Genomic DNA, 20,074 nt, shown 5'->3' with positions numbered 1-20,074 from the left:
CATGGGGGGGGGGATCAGTTAGGCTAGGGCTGAATTGTTTTTCTCAGGGACACTTCGACACCTACTGTAGACTAGGAGACTAGGGTCGGGGGGGCAAACTGTTCTACTTTTTACACTTTCTTTTAAGAACTGTTCTTTCAACGCCTAATCACATTGTAAATTGTGTGTAATATAGCTGGCTAAATCCTTCCATCCGTGTTTAAATATACTGTGTGTGTATACATCTATGTACTGTATGTGTATGTATGTGCAGTGCATATATTATGTGTTGCCATGTAGTGTTATTTTTAACCAACTCTGAGTGATCCCCAAACCATTTGTTTTTGCTATGCATGTATTTATTCGGCGGTGATGTGTGTTTTAGAGTGCCACACCCATTCACACTGGGGAAGCATCGGTGTCATTTTAGATTTTAGATGCAGTATTATAGCAACATACGTTTTTTGGGAAAAAAGGAGATCTGCAAGCGAGCTAGTATTGGTGATAAATGTTTATAAATCTAGAAAGCGTTTGGAAAATGCTTTGGGGATCCCTGGCATAAAACATTTTCAGATGGAGGTCCGCTGGCAAATACATTTACTTTTGGGTTTTTTTGGCAGAAAAAGGTTTGAGACTGATTTAGAAGGCATTTGTAGAATCTGCCTCAGGTCTTAATGGGTTAAGGGCGACAACAACTTTGTACCCACAACATCTAGTGAAATTTGGAGACCTGCTTTTCATTTTAAAGCTTCATCAGATTGGAACAACTAGTCTGTTTCTTTGAGATCAATTACATAATTTAATATTTTCAAGGCTTCTTTGCTGGTAGACCTGAAACCCATTTGTACCCGTTTTTGATTTTTGGAGAGAGGTGTGTACTTTAATGCTTGATTATTCTTTTTAGCTTTATCTTTATTTTTTATTATTTTCATTATTATCACGATTAGTATTTTGTTAGGTTTTTCAGTGCAGTTGCTTCTGGTCTTGATGTAGTGTTTGAGTGTTTTGGAGAGCATCTATGTTTTGTTGATGTTGTGTAATGTGAAGAAGTGTATTGTTCTGTGTCGACGTTTAATGTATTGTTTTTGTCTATGTACTGTATTCATTGTGTTGTGCCCGAGGACCCCCTCTAAAACGAGATGATACATCTCAAGGGGCTATCCTCTAAAGGAAATACAATTTCAATATATATAAATACTATGTATCAATCCTGTTCTCCAGAAGGACATTTTAAGTGACACTCTCCAAGTGTGTGAACAAGAGGCAAAACGAGATGCCACCTACTGTCTCTCTCTGGTGTAGATTCCAACACTGTCACACAAATGGCTGGCAATCCCAATTTAGCGCTGAGCCAGTCAGGGCGTGTGGGTGGTGGGGCTTTCACCTCCGATACACCAATCACAAAGAGACACTTGTGCAGCAACTGGACCACTTGCGAGTGACACCCAGCCTGAGGTAGAGAAGAACAGATGAATTGTCCTGATCACGTTATCATTAGCACCAGGGGACACGGCTCAAGCTCTCTAGGTTTGGAACTTCAAGAGATATGTTCTTGTGATAAAAGAATATCACTAATATTACGTTTTTGTGTAAAGGTTAAAGCTCTGTACGAGTGTATGGTATTCCAATTGTAATCATTGCAGCAACAAGGGTGTCTCCATCTCTCTAGCACTTTAGTAAGCAGAAAATACATTTTCAGGTTGGGATACCAAATTTCATCCAATTGGGAGCGTTTTTTGTTCCAATTTAAATTGATATCCTGTGACATGCATAAATTCAATCTCCTGAAGGGATGAATCCAATTCAATTCAATTTTATTATAGTGCCTAATCACAGAAAGTTGTCTCAAGACACTTTGGTATCCCAAACTGAAAAGTTATTTTCTGATTACTAACGAGAGAACAGAGCCCCTGTAATCAAACACTCTAGCAATGATTGCTATTGGAATATTATATAGAGCTAGTTAACACTCATTTTAACAAATAATATATATATAATATCATAATAATGACACCCAATGTGTAAAAAACAAAGTACAAACTTTATTATTCTCTCTTTACAAAAGGCACAAGCCTCTTTATCCCCCCAAAGAGTTTTGCTCCTTGAAATAAAAACAAAACAAAATAGCTTCTTGATGACAGCGTGCACATGACGCCAAGGACAAAAAAAATAGAGGGGTACAAAGTATTAAACATTAAAAAAGAGAAACGACAGAAAAAAAGTTAAAATTAGAGATTTTTAGAGATAAAATTAGAGAACACAGAACAAGAACAGCTGACGACACCAGGAGAGTAAAGAATAATAAGAAAAGAGAGCTGACATAACAAGGTGTAAGAGGGACCGACAATAGGAGAGGGGGGATACACAGCTGTGCGGTTTTATCTCACAATTCAAGAGCTTCAGCCAAGGAGGAGGACCTCCCGTTCGTTATTGTACAGTAAAGGCCTTATTTATACGTCGGCGTACGATGGCAGCGCACATGCCGGGAATAGCCGATATGCAAGATTACGCATCGGCTATTCCCGGCGAGTGGCGCAGACGCACGACTGGGTATAAATTCAGCATAAGTGCTTTGTGATCTTCACCTCCGTTATATTGATGACCCCCGCAACCCTCCCCCTCGTCCCGAGTCTGACAATCTGATATGTGTCCACTTTTAAAACTCGTGCCGCGCGCTGGGCTGAGAACAGAGTGGAAATGGACCTAGAACAGTGCTTGGCTTCAATGGAGGAAAAGTTCTGATACTGGCACTCAAGAGGATATAGAAACCGTTCTACACAAAAGCAAAAAAAGAAAGGAACAAGGAGGGAAAGAAAAGCACGCAAACATTTATGTTCTTTTCATTGACAAGGAACTGGGGGGGGGGGGGAGAGTCTCTGATAGATTCCATTTGTCAGACGAGTCACTCAGTTTCGTTTAGGTGACATCCACATTACGTCTTTAAAGGGTAAATCCAGCAAAACATATCATGATGGATAAGTGTTGTGTTCCACTGAACACAGTATCTGTCCAGCAGTTCAGGTTCCATCAATGCATACAGGACAAGCGCAAATTACAGCAATTACGACAAAAGTCATAAGATAAAGAAAGAAAAAAAGTATACCGTTGTTTGGCAGTGTCGTGCCAAACATAACCGCTTGATTGCTGAGAAGTATTTATCATGAAGAAGGAAAAAAACAAAGACAATAGATGGATAATTTCTCTGGAATGTCTACATTTCATTGTGGAATTTCCATCCACAACTAGTGTTCGAGAGCTCGTGTGAACTGGGAAAACCGGGGGCACCGGAAATAGCCCATCATACAAGCTTGCATCTGCTATTTTCGGCACGCCTGTTTACTGTACATGCGTTTATGCACGTGTTTTGTCAATAAAGATGACACACAAGCTGTCAAAACGTGAGTGTTCATGAATCATGAATCATGAATTGTCACATTATTTTTGAGCTGATTTGATTTAGACAACTGTTCAATATTACGTAAATACGTACACACGAAACACATGTCCATCCATGCAAGGACACATTTAGACTGCCATATAAAGTCCATTTCAAGTCGTAGCATATATTTCAGATGCTTTTTGACAAGTTGTTTCCATTTTTGCATGAGATGACAGTAGCTATACAAATTATGTCGCAGTTCTACTGAAAATAATCGCATGTGCTTTAACAAAGTCCATTATGACAGCCTGTAGTTATAACGTACCCCCTCCCCCCAAAGAAATAAACACATTTTTTAGTGGGTGCCCGGGTGGAGGTCAAATGTAATCAATATTATTTAAATGACAAATAAAAATGAAATAAATGTAGATGAATGAACGATCTGTGCATTGTTGAGGCTCTTGGGTAAAAGAAAATTAATATACCTCAAGAGAACACATTTTTTTAGCCTGGGTCGGTTAAGAGGGGTTTCAAATGCCCATCAATAAGGCCTAGAATCTAGATCAAGTGTTGGTGTACTGTTTATCTTCCACTGAGACCCCAGGGCTGAGTTAAGGCTTCCTGCACATACAGGCTGTTAATAAGGCAAGCCGCTGCCTCTCTAGATCAGTCTTCATTATTTGTGACAATTTTGCACCATTTCAACGAGGGGACACATTTAGCAAAGACAATGCAGAAACATGTACGGTAAATTGCATGGTGTTCTATTGCAATACTTGTTGCAACAACAAAAAAGAGCGCACAAGAGGACACATACGTACTTAAGGAAATGCATAGAGCGTGTGTGTGCACGGTGTGGAAAAACCAGTCACCCCCACCATGCACACTCAAAAATGTCATTGGGCATTCCGAGATGTTCTTCAATTTAGAAGCATATTCAAATGTATGTTGCAATTAACTATTAACCCTGGCGTTCCTATTTTGGCCATGTCATTATAGGTGAACATTTTTTCAAAAATGTCATAGATTTTAAAATATTTCCTTGTATTTCCTACAAGCTCACAAAGCGTTGCATCGCAAAGCAGTATCAGGAACGAGATACTACTATTATTACAAGGGCTGAATAAAACTAGCCCTTTCGATTATGCAAACAAATGATTGGGGGCGTCAGTCAGTCTGACCCTATCGGGTTGTGTGAGCGTCGGGCACACATGCAGTTACGCGGGCAGACTGCCAGAGTCTGGAGGCACCGCTTAAGCCCTGCCGATATGAAACGAAAGGAACAGAAAGACGAAAACACACACACAGCCCATCTCCCGAGCGGGATCACTCAGGAATACCCATAGAGTAGCTTATGAACTATCAAGGGGGTGGGACAAGAAATGAAGCAGCGATTATAGATTTTCTGTCAGGCCACGAACAAGAGGGTCAGCATGCCAAACACATCAGCAGGAATACTGGGAACCCAGCCCAGTAAAAAAGAAAAAAGGTAAAGAAAGAGCAAGAGGAGACAGAGAAAGGGGGTGGGGAGGGGGGGACCGTAAGTGCACTCTCGATTCTCTACATAGCAAAGCTTGGCTTCAGCAGCACCAGTCATCCATGAAAAAACGGCTTTTAAAATTCCTGTCAGTGTGGCGCTTTTTGTGTTTCATACAATCACTTATAACTTGCAGGCTGGGAGAGCCCCCAGAGGAACGTAAAGTTAACATAAAACATAAAAGTAGACTTCATACTCAATTAAAGTAATAGAAAACAAATGTTTTCTGTCGTTTAGAAGCCAAAACGTAGGAACCGAGTGGAACTAAAACGGAGACTCGAAGTCTCGTGTGCCTCTCCAACGAGTTCGGATGGTGGTATGGAGGGGACCAACGTGAGGTCCACTGGGGTGTGGGGCAGTACAAGAGGCCGGGCCGCTGGGCTCTTCACCCAGGTTCCCCTCCTGTTCCGTGAGTGTCCCTCACGTATCGTTGAAGGAGAGCTGCCCTGCTTGTTGATGAGAGAAACTATAGCAAGCTTCGTCCAATGTGACTGCACCCAGAACGGGAAGGGTTGGAGTTCAACATTTTAAGAATGAGTCAGTCAAACAACTTATTGTAGACGAGTGAGCAGCTGATTGGGAAAGCCGAAAAGAGACAGAGAGAGAGAGAGAGAGAGAGAGAGAGAGAGAGAGAGAGAGAGAGAGAGAGAGACTGTGTGTATTCTCTTAACCACGGTATGACTGTGTAAAAGAAACTAAACTAATTATGTCCATATGACAAAGGGTTGTGTGCCTCCCATGGCCCTGCCTGCTTGGGGCAGTGTCTTTCTGTACGTGTGTGTGTCTGGTGCTAGTAGGGACATACGAAGCGAGGGAAAGAGGAAAAGAGCTCAGGGCAGCTCGTCGCTGTTTGAGGTGTCCGTGTCCGGAAGGACACGCCCCGGGGTGACGATCACCGCCCGCCGCTGCTCCTCCTCGGCCGCGCCACCCTTGCCCTGGTTGCCCTCGATGTGTTGGATTGCCTGGAACAGATGAACAGTGGTGTAAAACAGTGGTTCTATTTTCATGTGAAGGACCCCCAAATCGAGATTTATTAGGCTGCGGACCCCCATGGCATTTCTATCTCTGGGACCCCAATTTATATTGTAAAATCACTATGTACAAAATGGAACCAAATGGACCCAGCCTAAAGGGTCCATTTCGATGATTTGGAAATACTCAAGTAAAGTACAATTATCTCAAAATTGTATTTAAGTACAGTACTTAAGTAAGTTACTTTGCAGATGACCCTTCATCTGCAGTGGTGGAAAGTAACTTAGCACATGAGAGATGTTTGGGACATGATCAAGGACGGCGCCCTCTTGTGTTCAGAGACGATAATGGCTGTACTGCTGTGACTTGACAAATTTTGGTCAACAAAATATTTTTTTGTACAACTATAGGGCTGGCTTGTAGCTTGACTGGTAAACAAACAAAGATTTTGGAATTGTAATGTAAAATACAAAATTATGAGTGAATGCGAATGTTGCAAAAAACATAAATAAATATTTATATCGTGTTGAGTCTGGCGTAGAGAATTGCATCCTGTGCCAGAAAACTTTCAATAAACTTCAAAAAAGAATTCCGAGATGTAGTGGAGTAGAAGTAATAGTAGTGAAAATTAGAAATACTTAAAGGATCACATCACCACTTTTCAACTTATCTTCATATAATTGTTCCTCACTAATGTTGATAAAATACCACAATTTGTTTCTACTCAATCTGTTTCATAGGAGGACTGTGGGCAGTTCAGCAACCCGTCCATCAGTGACATTTCTTTTTAAAACAAGATTTAACAATATATATATATATTTAGATTTGTATTATCGTGAGAATGATGGCTTTCATTATTGTATTGCAACTCTTAAGGAATAGAAAGCTTGCAGTTTCTATTAGCTTAGATTCCCCATCGATGATGTCACTGGTGGACGGGTTTCTGAACTGCCCACAGCCCTCCTATGAGACATAGACCGAGTAGGAAAAGAATGGTGGCATTTTATCATGAACATTAGTGACAATCACTTATATGAAGGTACGTTGCAAAGTGGTGAAGTGGTCCTTTAACCGTTGGACTGCCACCCCTAATAGCAGCTTTTCAGTGCCTTCTGTCAGCTCTAGACGACATTTTTGAATGCCAAAAAAAATAAATATATATTTGTTTATTTTTCCATTACGTCAATGGAGTGCTGGATTTTGACGTTAATTACGTTAACGTATTACTTTACGGGTTAAGTAAAGTAAAAATACCTCAAAACTGTACTCAAACACAGTACGTGAGTAAATGTACGTAGTTACGTTCCACCACCGAGCGCCGGGGTCTCACCTGAACGATGGTGTCCAGGTTGTGTCTGGATGTGGACACCGCGTTGATGACCGAGGCTGGACCCATGGTTACCACGGTGACGTGATGAGGCTGGGGGGGTTGGGGGGGCGCGGGGACGATGACCGTGGCGTGGTGGGTCGGGGCGGGAGGAGTGTCAGGGGCCACAGCCTGGAGGAGGGGCACAGGCAGAGCACAGGTTAGGGTTAGTGTCAGAGGCCACAGCCTGGAGGAGGGGCACAGGCAGAGCACAGGTTAGGGTTAGTGTCAGAGGCCACAGCCTGGAGGAGGGGCACAGGCAGAGCACAGGTTAGGGCCGTACGTCACCGTTACACATTTAAGATGACCACCACACAAATAATTAGGCTTCGTAATCAAACTGCACAGGGCAGATATGACACATAACTTAGAAATACAAATACACAAAGAAATCACTGACACATTTAAGCATTCTTTTTTATATTTTTCTCTTTTCAAAAACTTTCCAAAACAGCTGATCTACAAGCTGATCTACAAGTGACGTGTTGTAAACTTGTAGATCTGCTATTTCCGCTATTTTTGAAAAATGTAAATGTATGGACATTGTATGGACATTTTTCAACATGGAAACAATTGATTATGCAAAAATAATTATCTCAAGTAATTGTGATTATGCAATGATGTATTAATTGTGACAGGCCTAGCACAGCTGCATCATGCTCATGGTCTCCCACGGAACACATTCATGATGTGATTGTTGGGAGCTCTGGCGCCCTCTGGTAACTGCAAAAGATAATGGCTTGTGAGCTTGTAGATTGTCTATTTTCCCAATATTTATCTGTGGAACATCTGAAAGTTGAATGCCTAAACTCCTACAATTCCATGTGCTTATTGGGGTAGTCGGTTTTACAGTTCAAATATGATTATTTTTTTGGGGGGTCGAGGCATGAAAAGGTTGAGAAGCACTGGTCTAGGTCTAGGACTCTTCATTGGACCTAGGAATCTGGCAGCAGTGCGGCTCTGTTCATTAGCCACTGTGAGGCTGACACTGTGGGCCGTGGCCAATTGATTTGGCATCACCTTCAGTAAGACGCCTGCTGAAATGGGATTCACTGGCTGTCTGTCAGAGTGTAAAGAGATCTGGGAGCTGCTTATTGACTAAACCATGAAAGTGTCTTCGGCTGTTTAGAGCTTAAAACCTGAAACAAAGACATCTATTCCCGTCTAGAGATGTGCCACACTTTAGTGAATGAAGTATTCCAATTCTAGATCGCACTTTGAGGCTAGTAGGGTTATTTTGCAATCTTTAATTAACCTATAACATAGACTGAATGGTCACTGGATCCCGATTATTCAAAGTAAGCATCGTGTGAATATAAACCTGAAAAACCTGGCCACCTGAGAGTACCACAGCTGGTTGACTCTTTTAAGAGAGGACTAAAGACCAAGCTTTTTAACAGCGCATTTTCTTTAGATATACTGGTTTTACGTAAAGGCTTTATGCCCTCATGTTATAAATGTTTTGTTTCAGTTTATTATAGATCTTTTTAGCTGTGTGATGATTCTTCTTTTATGCAATTGCCTATTGTAGCACTTGAGATTTTCACAAATGTAAAGTGCATTATGAATCAAATCCATTATTATTATATACACAGTCGGTGTAATAAGGTTTCATTATCTATTCTAGTCCAAGAAGTGCGCGCACATCCAAAAATAATTGTGACGGCTGCTGGATAAAACAAGGACAAGTAGAATAAAAATAGATAATCAGGTTACATCAGTTACATTAAACTGATGTTTGTAGTTGTACCTGACAAAACCTCTGTAGGTCAAAACATTGTAATTGGAATGAATAAAGTTATTTAGGGAGTACTTTTCCTTTCATTCACTACTTGGTCTGCCTGGAGCTGCATTGATCACAGTTAAGCCTGAGCTAAATGTGTTAGGTTTATGGTCTAGAGGGGCGGGTCGCGGCAGAGATTTGCGCACGCCCTGATTGGATCTCACCGATCTGTCAGTCACTCCTCTCCCCCCCAGTGCAGCGCTACGTCACATTATTTGGAGCGACGCCCACCCAGAAGGGTTGACTCCCACTTCTAGGCCAGAGCGGCCAATGCTGCGTTCCTCCATGCTTTTTTGCGCCGACGAAAAGGAAAGCCTGGTACTGAGGCTAATCATAGTTTAGTACCTGGCAGTGGGCACATCTACACAACGCTGTGTTTAATGCATTTTCAGAGAAACGCTGAAATTCAACTGAAGGTACAACCTTCAGTACAACATAGGTGTACACTTTCAGTTTTTGTTTTTCTTACATCTAAACATTGTGAGCTATCTGTGGGTTTTGGCTGACTTTTTTGCAGCAACCAAATTACAGCAACATATACATATTTGCAATTTTAGAAGTCCCTTTTCCATCAATGTGGGTGACATACTTCTGCATTGAATTAGTAGCATAATAAGCTTGTTTCTCTCCATTGCCAGTAGCCAACATTCTGTCACCTCCAATTCTGTCTGCGATTACTTATTTTGTATTCAGTATAACAAGATGCCTGTTATATTTTGTGCTGTCATCAGACAACAGAAATATAACACTATGTTAATCACAAGACCTGTACTGTGTTACATGCAATAATGAAACAGAAAATACAATACAGTGGAAAAATACACCAATAAGTCCTCAAAGACAGAATTGAATGCAACAGAATATTGGCTTCTTAACATTGCTGACAATCAGGTCACCTCATGCAGCCAGATGATCAGAGATCTCTGCCTACTGCCTAGTATGTCTGGTAACATCTGCATTGCAGAACAATAGGGCTGTCCTTCATATTGGAATTGTGATATGATTCGTTTTTTCAAAGTAGTGGATGTAGATTCTTGTTGTTGTTCTTGCTGCTGTTGTAGACTGTCATTGAATTTAGATTCCCCGAGTCATAACAGTCTGATTGCCGATCTCTGATCATCTGCCAGACTGGCAACCGAGAGGAAAAATAATATATGTATGTATGTATGTATGTATGTATGTATGTACAGTATGCCGTGTGTTTGGGGGGAAATCCCACGGCCCTACCTTGGGCACGCCTTATCCATTATCCCTAAACATCTTTGCCATATTTTATTCACTCTTGAAAACCATTTTAAAATAGTTCAACTAGCAGATCTACATCTTTTAGATCAGCTATTTGAAAATGGAAAATAGGTTTAGGGATAAGGGGGTACGGGGGTTGCGCAAGATATGGCAACTAGTATTTTTAAAGGCCCTAAGAACAGGGTTCATGCAGGTATCAGAGGGGTTGGTTCCCTCCCCAGTCTGAGGGTTCATGCAGGTATCAGAGGGGTTGGTTCCCTCCCCAGTCTGACCTGTGGGCTGCAGGCTGGGGCCAGGTCTCTCTCCAGCTGCTGCTCATGCAGATGGATGAGGCTCTGCGTCTGAACCTGCTGATCCTGGACCTGCTGGGCAATCACCTTCAGCCTCTCTGGGTACAGCTGCTCATCCAGTGAACGCATCTGGTAGGTATACGTACCCAGCAGGAGACAGAGCTCAGTGTTTATAACCTCGTCCTCTACGAGTTGTGTGTGTGTGTGTGTGTGTGTGTGTGTGTGTGTGTGTGTGTGTGTGTGTGTGTGCGTGTGTGCAAGAAAACCTGCACACTTGGACTGTCTATTATGCATGTCAACTTTTTGTTTTTTTGCCGTAAATTGATGCCTTACTACTTCATCATAAGAGTGTAACAAACTATTTTCACGATTAACCTTTTTAAATAATAAAAAGGAATGTTTTTTGGACATACAAAGTTTCCACCCGACAGCAACGATGTACGAGTACGGAACCATAACGAATGCTTTGTGTGTGTCCCACCTGCTCTTCTAGCATCATCCTGACCGAGCGCTCTTTCTCCAACTGCTGTCTCAAATCGATCATCTCCCTCCGCAGATCGTCTGTCTTCTCCTCCTCCAGGATGTCTGGTGAGCCAATGCCTTCATCCTTCTCCTCCGCACGCCTCCTCTTTGGAGAGGAGCCACTGAACTCCTACAGGGAGTAGAGGGAGAGAAGGACAGAAGGACGAACAGACTTTAAGCGTAGGCTAAACCAATTTGGACGGCTAACTGCCTACTTGTTTGTTGAGACGCACATTGAAATACTCAAGGGACACATTTTGTCCGTCCTAAATCTCTTGCTGTTGTCTATTACCTGGATGAAGCGTTTGAGTTGATTGTTCTGCTGCAGTAGTCGTGTTTTCTCCTGTTCCAGAGTGAAGATATACTCCGCTGTCTGCTGCAGGATGGCAGCCTGGAGTGAAAAGGAGGCATGGGTTACGATGATGATGATAATAATAATAATAATAATCTTTATTGTCCCGAAGGATATTCATCCTCACATTCTGTTCAACACCCACAACAAAACAACACACAGCACAGAAAAACGTATCACCAAGACAATACAAAACATGACGTCCCCACTGTATATAGAACCATCCTCCTTACTATCTTCGGTAACTTTTTTTCTTTAAAAACACATCAAAAATGTAAAATAAATCTTCAACCGGATTTTACAGTAAAAGGGCATAACTGTAGCAACAACTCCAACACACCGCATACACCCAAGGCGCCGCATCACGTTCTCCACATGCACAACACACTAGGAAAACAAACTGTACAATCTGTACAGACAGACAGACAAACAGGCAGACAGAAGGGGTGATAGAAAACAAGTTAAATTCCTAGTCAAAGGGCCACCAGTGACGCACCTTGCTGAGCTTCTCTCCGTCGCTGTGGGGGATGAGGGTCTTGAGTGACTGGAATCCAGAGTTGATGCTCTGCATGCGCCGCCGCTCATTACTGTTGGCAATCTCACGCCGAATCCGTCTCTCCTGGTCTCGGGCTGTTTCTGGAGTCAGGGGAATGTTGGCCAGGCTGGAGATGGGGGAGAGCCAGCAGTCAAGCATGTGGCCAAAAATGCACCAAGGTGGCTTAACAGTTTGACTGCGGAACATGCTAAACCCGACTTTTTCCTGCGGAACACACTTTGTTTTGTTTAATTTGCCGTTTTTCTTCATAACTTCCATGACACGTTACACGTTTGGATCAACAGAACGAAAGAAAAAAAACACTGACGCTCGAATTCTAAGGCTTCTTGGAAACCGTGGGTCAATGCATGGCCGCTTCCTGCTTGATCTGTTCCTTGTTATGTTCTGCATCCCCGATTCAAACACAAACGATGGGACTATTTTCAGGTGGATTTTCATGAAATAAAGTTACAAACTTACAATTGTGGCGCCGTGATTCTTCAAAGGTTAGTGTAAACACTGGCAGGGAACGGGAGTTAGCTTTGATTTATAACGCAGTAAATATGTTAATACCAGTAGCTGTTTGTGTTAACCATGTCACCCTAAATAAAATAAAAAGAGGTTTAGGACTGCCCTGACAAAGTAGTGATTATAAAGATTGTTATTACACTACACACCCCCAATACTTATATCAACAATGAACAGGATATTTTTCTAAACGTATCCTTGCTTACAACTTGAACAGCTAATTCTGCTGTACTTTATTACTTGAGACATCATTTAAAGGGACAAGAAATAACGTGATATCATGTTACTCCCATTTGGATGGAAATAATTCAAGGTCAATGTAAATAATTCCAAGTTCAACGTTATGGGTGTGTGTATTAAGATATAATTAAATATTTGTTTTACAAATTCTCTATGCCTTAAGCAACACATTCACAAAGGCAATGTTCCAACATTGTATAAATGATATGCACAAATACAGTACACATGGTAACATTCCATACGTACAAGTATGAGTGAAACAGGCATTCTCTTGACTTGAGCTAAAGAAACCCGCTCGTAAACAGCAGGCCTGGTAATGCTCAAGCTGCAGAACTGAACTGGGGCTTTTCTCTTTCCAGGACTAACGATTTGAGAAGAACAATCTGGTGAGTGGTGACCTTCCTAACATCCTCAGTATCAATGGAACTTTTCTAGCAAGGTTCTTATCAGCTGTTTCAATGCAAATATTTGTGCAGAGAGACATGAGAGTAGGACTCCCACGTTGCAGTAGCCCTCAATCGGTGAGGGTTCTCAAAGTGGGGTACGGGGTGAATATTTTATATATATATATATTTATATATATACATACATACCGGTATATATATATATATATATATATATAAAAGTTCCATTGAGTCCTGGAATATATATATACATATATATATATATATATATATATATAGTACTCAAATCTTTATTTCTGGAGGTCCCTGGCACCCCTAGAAACATATTGATTTTGACATAAGGTTTGAGAGCCACTGCAGTAGCCCATTGATTCAAACGAATGCACAACGAAAACATTGCTAACTGGGCCTGCAACACTGGCCACATCAGAATGAGGTGATCATCAGCCCCTCCCACCCACACACAAGCATCCCCATACCCCGTTTCCAGACCTAAGCGCAAAACGGTTTTGCGCTGCAGACAGAAGAAGCTGTCCACCAGCTGTCTAAAAACCCGGTTTTTAAGCTGTCCGCAGCCGAAAACGTGCGCAGCTCTTTTGATAGTGTGGCAGTACGTACCATACAGGGACTGTTATCATAGGATAGTAAACCTACAGTACACGTGTAGGGATGTACAATTAAAAGGTAGGGTAAGTGATCTTTTCTGGTCACAACCAAGTATTTTGTTAAAAGGTTAAAGCACCATATTTTGATAGTATTAATTGTGTTTGTTCGCAACAAAAAAATACATTTTCAGGTGGGTTGCACATTTTCAACCAATCAGGAGAGCGTACCCATTTATATCAGCTTACATTTTAAAGTGTTCCACTTCCAATTTCATCCTGTTTATCTCTCTCCTGATTGGATAAAATTGTTACTGAACAAAGTTACAAACACCCTAGATTAATATCAGAATATATAGTTATTTAACACTTATTTATGGGATATCACTAACCCTATACCTTCCACCACTCATCATATCTAAATCCCTAAAATGTATTTCGAAATATTTATGTTTGAAATAAATGTGATGCTTAAAAGGCTTTTGTGATGATGAAGGCAGCGGATTCAACCAGTGTTTTGCGGGGATGCAAATAAAAGTGAACACGTTAGAATGTGTTTGAATTTTGTTTGAAACATGTGCTGTGCAACAATTGGATTTATAAATCAGGTAATAGCCTACGAGTGTTTTTTGCACCCAGAATCACAGTTGCTAAGGTAAACCATACTTGAAACTTTTATTCTAATATAGCAATCAGATATCACCCACCCTATATCTTGCATATCTAAATTGTGTGCATGACAACAGTTTTTCCTTTATATTGTTGATGTTAGAGCATGACCAAAGACAACATTTTCTAAGAACAGATAATAAAGTTTCATCTTAATGATTGTATCTTTCAACCTAGCCTAGCATGGCCCCACAATGCGCACATGAATAGAAGATGGGCTATAATGACCACATGTAGGTATTGGCTCAATTTAAATATTGGGTTGCTGTTTGATTTAACAAGGCTGTCACTAATGTCTGTCTTGATTTAGTGATGACAAAAAAATGATTATGTGATACATACATTTATGTATACTATACATAAATGTACATTGTATGGGACATATGGACTATATCTGTCCATCATGCAGGCAGAGGTGTGAAACTTTTGTAGTAGCCTACAGTAACACAATAATAATTAATATGAATATTATTAATACATAATTAATAATATTGAAATATAAATGAAAACGTATTAGTTGTTTTAGATTATGACTGAGGTCTGGTGCAGCCAGGCGTTCCTGGAGTGAGGACTACAATTCCCAGCACTCCGCCACCAGGCAGCAACAGATTCCTCCGCCTCCCCCTCGGAAAAAAAGGTTGCAGACGCATTGACGGGCCTTCCACGACATACACACCCCCTTATTAATAACAGCATATTAATGCATCTGACGATTGCGAAACATCCGACGAAAAGCACAAAACATAGTAAATGGTTTTTAAACGGTTCCAACCAATGCCACATTACTACAGAAGCCAACACCAACAATCGCAAAAAACCCACTTATGGTCTCCTCCGCCATTACAACAATGCGACTTCGCTTCCCCCTCTGCCCGTATGTCCATGCGGCAGCATGGCACAGAAAAGACGCAGTGGAAATGACCCAATAACTCGCCGAAATGGCGAACAATCACCAGTAAAATTGCAAGCCCGTCGAGTGTCGTCTTTTTTTGGACACCCGAGTGCGCATTTTCCTTCAAAGTAAACGAAAGCCACCGTGCTATAAACAGGAGAGCAACGCCAGACCCCCTCATCACTTTTTAGCACAAGCCACAAGCATGGCCGCACTGCCCACAATAACTTCCAGACTACCAACCCAACCAAACCCCCTGCGGTGTTATGCTAAATTAAACCGATGCACAGCGCCTGCATAACGCATTAATGCCACCTTTCCTATTCTTATGCAAATGACAGTGCGTGTGCGAACCACCACGGGGATAATAATAATGAATAATCCACCGGGGATCATGCAACTCTCTCTCTCTCCGTCTCGCAGCAGAGTTGCAGCAGCGTGGTGTGTGTATGGAACCACGTGGTTAATGTTTGTTCGCTTCTAAATGTATCGATTTCGCAGTGAAATGTGACAAAGTTACAAGGTGATCATGTATCCAGCGCAGCGAGGCCCCCCTCGGCTAAATGCAGTAAATATCTGGGGTCTACCGTGGGCATTTTGAGGTCCCGCTCTTCGAGAGAGAGAGGGAGAGAGTGAGCGAGTGTGTAATCGTGTACAACAATAACAGATCAGATCAAGCATGTTGCCTCGCCGCCGCCGTCGCTTATGTGCGCGTCCTCACAAACACACACTAGCGCGATCCAGTGATGCACTACTATAATTATTATTAATAATAATAATATTACAGAGGAGTGGATACACACCTACAAAGGCCACCAATCACTTCTTTCTCCGTTTTCCTAAAATGTTGCAAGGAGGGCACCTTCTGAGCTGGTACCATGAAATACTCCATGCTTGCCTCCTATCCAGTTTTGGTCCCCAGGTTCTTGTGGTGGATTAAAAAAATACAAAAAAATATATATTTTTTAAATGAAATTAAATCCCTTGATCCCGGTGCGTATTGATTCCTCGCGACAGAAGCATGTATAAATCCTGGTGTAGTGGTAGGTAGCTGGCTGCTTAGAGTTGTAATGTTACTCGACTTCCAGCTGATGGGGTTCCCTCGTTGTGTGTGGCGCTCTACCTCTCCTCCCCTCTCTCTCTCTTTCTCCCCCTCCCTCTCTCCCTTCCTCACTCTCTCTCCCTCACCCCCCTCCCTCTGAGTGTGTGGGTGTGTGTGTGTGTGTGTGTGGGGGGGGGTGCGCGCGCGCGCGCGTGCGCGTATGTACGTGCATGTGTGTGTATTTGCAGCTGATCGGGTGGCTTTTCAAGGCGGGAAACAGCTGGTAGGAATCACACAGCACTACCACCAAAAAACCTCCCTCCTTCCGCCGTACAGCCATGGACCGACTGCATGTAAACAAAGGACTATTTAACTTCAACGCACAACGGGTTAATAACACTGTTAGCCGGGTATAATTTCAATTGCTAATAAATAATAGTGCACGTGTGAAGGCTATTGTTAAATGCTTTTTATTTTTTGCATGGAGACATTTTTCCCCTTTTCCATTGAAGCTTTCTGATCTTGATGAATGATATACAAGTGTGGGAGTGAATGGGGCGTATTAAAAAGGGGGTTGTCGCTAGTCGCTTGCCAAAAATAACAGATTTACAACAACGCATCGAGGATATTGCCACTCGTCAGCTTGTAAATCTGTTTATTTTTGGAAAACGACACGTTGTCGTAGACTTTACAACTGGTGTACTAATCAGTAATGATGAGGCTTGTAGTGTATGGGGCGTTTACTCGCCTCCGCCGTTGCGATATACCGAGAGAGGGACAAGGGAGATCAGCTGACGACAAAACAGCGACAGGCAGCCCAGGGAGGGGTTGGTTATTATGAGGGGAGATCGGAGGACAGCACAAAACAGCTGAACATGTTCACCATTTTGGGTGTAAACTGTAAGAGTAATGCTAGGCTAGGACTGTAGGAGCGGACTCAGCGGAGGAGGAGGAGAAATGTGTTACCTAATCGCCAGCCACTTCTCTTCTGCCTTGTGCGTGTGTGTGTGTGTTTGTGTGTGCGCAGCACGCAGACACAGACAGACAGACAAAATGGGAGCAGTGTTTTTGTACCCGGAAGAAATGTGTGCAGGAGGAACCCAACACACACAGCTGCTGCATATGATCAGCTGTTACATTGTATTGTTACACTAAGTTCCTCTTTTCTCGACTTCAAGTTCAAACGACTTTGACTTTGTAGATAGCATAGAGTAACAATAACATCCCACATAAATAAACAATAGATAATTTGAGGTCATATCCAGATCAATATAAAATTATTATTTTCTATAAGCGCACGCGCACACACACACACACACACACACACACACACACACACACACACACACACACACACACACACACACACACACACACACACACACACACACACACACACACACACACAGACAGAGAGAGAGAGAGAGAGATAATGAATGACCTCATATCATATCATGTTTGGAGGTTCAGATTCAGAATCAGAATGCCCACGAGGTGGATCCCATTCCCTACATTGGAAACGGCTGTATGAGTCTGTTCCATACCCTCTAGTGGCAGCACTGTGAATTACGTTATCCTAAAAGTATATGGACACTGATTGATATTTCCCTAACCTAATGTTATGTAAAAAGCTATGACGCTGAGTACGAAGTATCCTATATTGGTTTGATGTAATTTCGAAGGCATTTTCAGTAATTAGGCAGCGACACAATAATTTATTTTTATTTTCAGACTAATTCTATGACTAATATGACAACTGAATAATTAAAGCTGCACTATGTGTCTTTCCTTTTCTACCCTGAATTTGAAGTCCTGGCAGTGGTGCAACCACTCCTACAACCAGCAATGTCCGTGCCTATGTGACGAGTATATGACTCAGTTGCACCACTCAGTTCACACGGGTGTGATTTGTTTTTACTATTGAGCTCTGAGTTAATAGAGCCTGCCTGCTTGCTCAGGGAATACATTGAATCTTGACCAAGTCGAAAACTCATGTCAGATCCTGTGTCTAGGTGAGACATGACCTTTGACACAAGCTAATTGTCTAAATAGAAGAGCAGGGAGACTAAATACAACCACACCAATTGTATAAATTAACATTAACATACACTATACAGATTGGATACCTAAGCTCTGACAGAACACTTCACGTTTGGATATTGATGATGATAATAATAATAATAATAATACAATCATTACAATACATTTGATAGATTTCTTTACAGCAGTTCTTCAAACAAGCCTTTGAGGGCAAAACACCCCCCCCCCCGTGAAAAATATCTACAATACAATTTAGGCATTTAGCAGACGCTCTTAATCCAGAGCGATTTACAGTATAACAAGAACATCACACGGGAATACCTCAAATAGGCCTTCATAGAAATAGTCATCAAGGATCATAAGTATAAGCTTAGAACCTAACATCCATCAGTATAATATCTATGCAATGAATATGAGTAACTTGAGTGCTATTGTCTACATAATATGCTATCTAAGTTTAGCCTTTGCATACGCCTGTAAGGCTGTTGATGTTAATCATGTTGTTATCTAGGGATATAGACCTTTTCAAAAAAACATGATACTGTAGCATTTGCCACCTTGAATGTCCCTCAGTGAAAATTCTGTTATGGGCCTATGGACTAATGAGCCTAGTGCAAGAAATCCACTGATCGAAACATCAGCTGATGTCTGACTACAATCAGCCTTTATTTTAAAGGAAGGAATTAATTACAGAACCCCATGACTATATATGCTGCTAGTGAACTGTCAGTGATGGAAACATGGTTACTGTATGGACTGGGTGCAAAAAGGAGACTACCGCTATTGCTTTATGGCGACCGGTCGCAGTTTACTATGAAAACCTGTGTCCCGCGTCCGTTATGCATTGTGTGACACACTCCATACATGGCCAATGTTCATTCCATATGTTGATCTGACCTCATCAAACCCTGTACACTCAAGACACGCTCCATATATGACCAGTACAGAATTCATTCCATGTTGAACTGACCTCATCAAACCCTGTACACGCAAGACACGCTCCATATATGGCACGTGTCATGGAGAAGACTGGATCATCACCTAGATCTGCGTATATGAAGCCGGCCAGCAACTCTACATCTGACCTCACGGACACCAGATTAATAGTTTAACTCCTGCTTCTTAACTGTGCTGTATTAAGAAGCGCTGTTGTTTCAGCCCTTTGGGGCGAGGTTGCTTCTCGCCCTCAGGGCGTCTTACTGGTAGTTTCAATTCTCAATTCAGTAATGTTATATAGGCCTACTATATTCACAAAATTAGACTAGACACATGTTGTCAGTGTCACACTGTGTCTTTGATGAGAATTAAAAGCATAACCAATATGGCTACAGATAATATTATTATTATATAAGGCCTGCAATGCAGGTAGTGTTGGATAGAAACGTAAAGTATACCTTTTACTCAGCATTGTACTATACTCAAGTACAATTTTGAGGTATATGTTTAGTTTACTTTACTTGAGTACGGTATGTCCAATTTCTCAGAAGCAAATATTGTAGCTATATACTTCAGACAACTTCAGTTACAAGTTACTGTGTACTGTAGATAGAGTATTATTATAATACATACATTATTAAACCCTACTCTAGGCTACTTTAAAATTAGCAGGTCTGCAAGCTCACAGCACGCCAAAGGATTTTTGACAAAATTTGAAAATAATATGCAGAATTTGCAGATATACTTTTGTACTTTTGTAC

At 41.6% G+C, this 20,074-nt stretch overlaps 1 protein-coding gene across 3 annotated transcripts; it reads right to left on the bottom strand.

Moving 5' to 3' along the window:
• Positions 1-2,035: 2,035 nt before the first annotated feature.
• tfap4 (transcription factor AP-4 (activating enhancer binding protein 4)) lies at positions 2,036-16,390 on the bottom strand. Of its 3 annotated transcripts, none has more exons than XM_080776174.1 (7): positions 16,099-16,390; positions 11,922-12,087; positions 11,366-11,464; positions 11,033-11,203; positions 10,534-10,680; positions 7,198-7,365; positions 2,036-5,857 (listed from the first exon to the last, which is right to left on the bottom strand). In XM_080776174.1, the coding sequence occupies exons 1-7, from the start codon at positions 16,185-16,187 to the stop codon at positions 5,726-5,728; spliced, it is 972 nt and encodes a 323-aa protein (XP_080632300.1). In that variant the 5' UTR covers positions 16,188-16,390; the 3' UTR covers positions 2,036-5,725. The 3 variants fall into 3 exon arrangements, with proteins under 3 accessions (XP_080632300.1, XP_080632302.1, XP_080632301.1); XM_080776176.1 differs by having other exon boundaries at positions 16,158-16,390; XM_080776175.1 differs by lacking the exon at positions 10,534-10,680.
• Between the last annotated feature and the right edge of the window lie 3,684 nt (positions 16,391-20,074).

The sequence above is a fragment of the Protomyctophum bolini genome, assembly GCF_963924005.1.
Source record: "Protomyctophum bolini genome assembly, chromosome: 11".
Lineage (NCBI taxonomy): Eukaryota > Metazoa > Chordata > Actinopteri > Myctophiformes > Myctophidae > Protomyctophum > Protomyctophum bolini.
Note: the sequence above shows the minus strand (reverse complement) of the source record. Positions and strands in the feature narration are given on the sequence as shown.

What these genes read in the sequence shown, in the direction of transcription:
- tfap4 (XM_080776174.1), bottom strand. Translation starts at nt 16,187, where the DNA reads ATGGAGTATTTCATGGTACCAGCTCAGAAGGTGCCCTCCTTGCAACAT. An exon ending in AACTCAAACGCTTCATCCAG is followed by an intron (nt 11,204 to 11,365) that starts GTAATAGACAAC and finishes TACTCCCTGTAG; the next exon opens with GAGTTCAGTGGCTCCTCTCC. An exon ending in CCCCAGCCTGCAGCCCACAG is followed by an intron (nt 7,366 to 10,533) that starts GTCAGACTGGGG and finishes CCCCTCCTCCAG; the next exon opens with GCTGTGGCCCCTGACACTCC.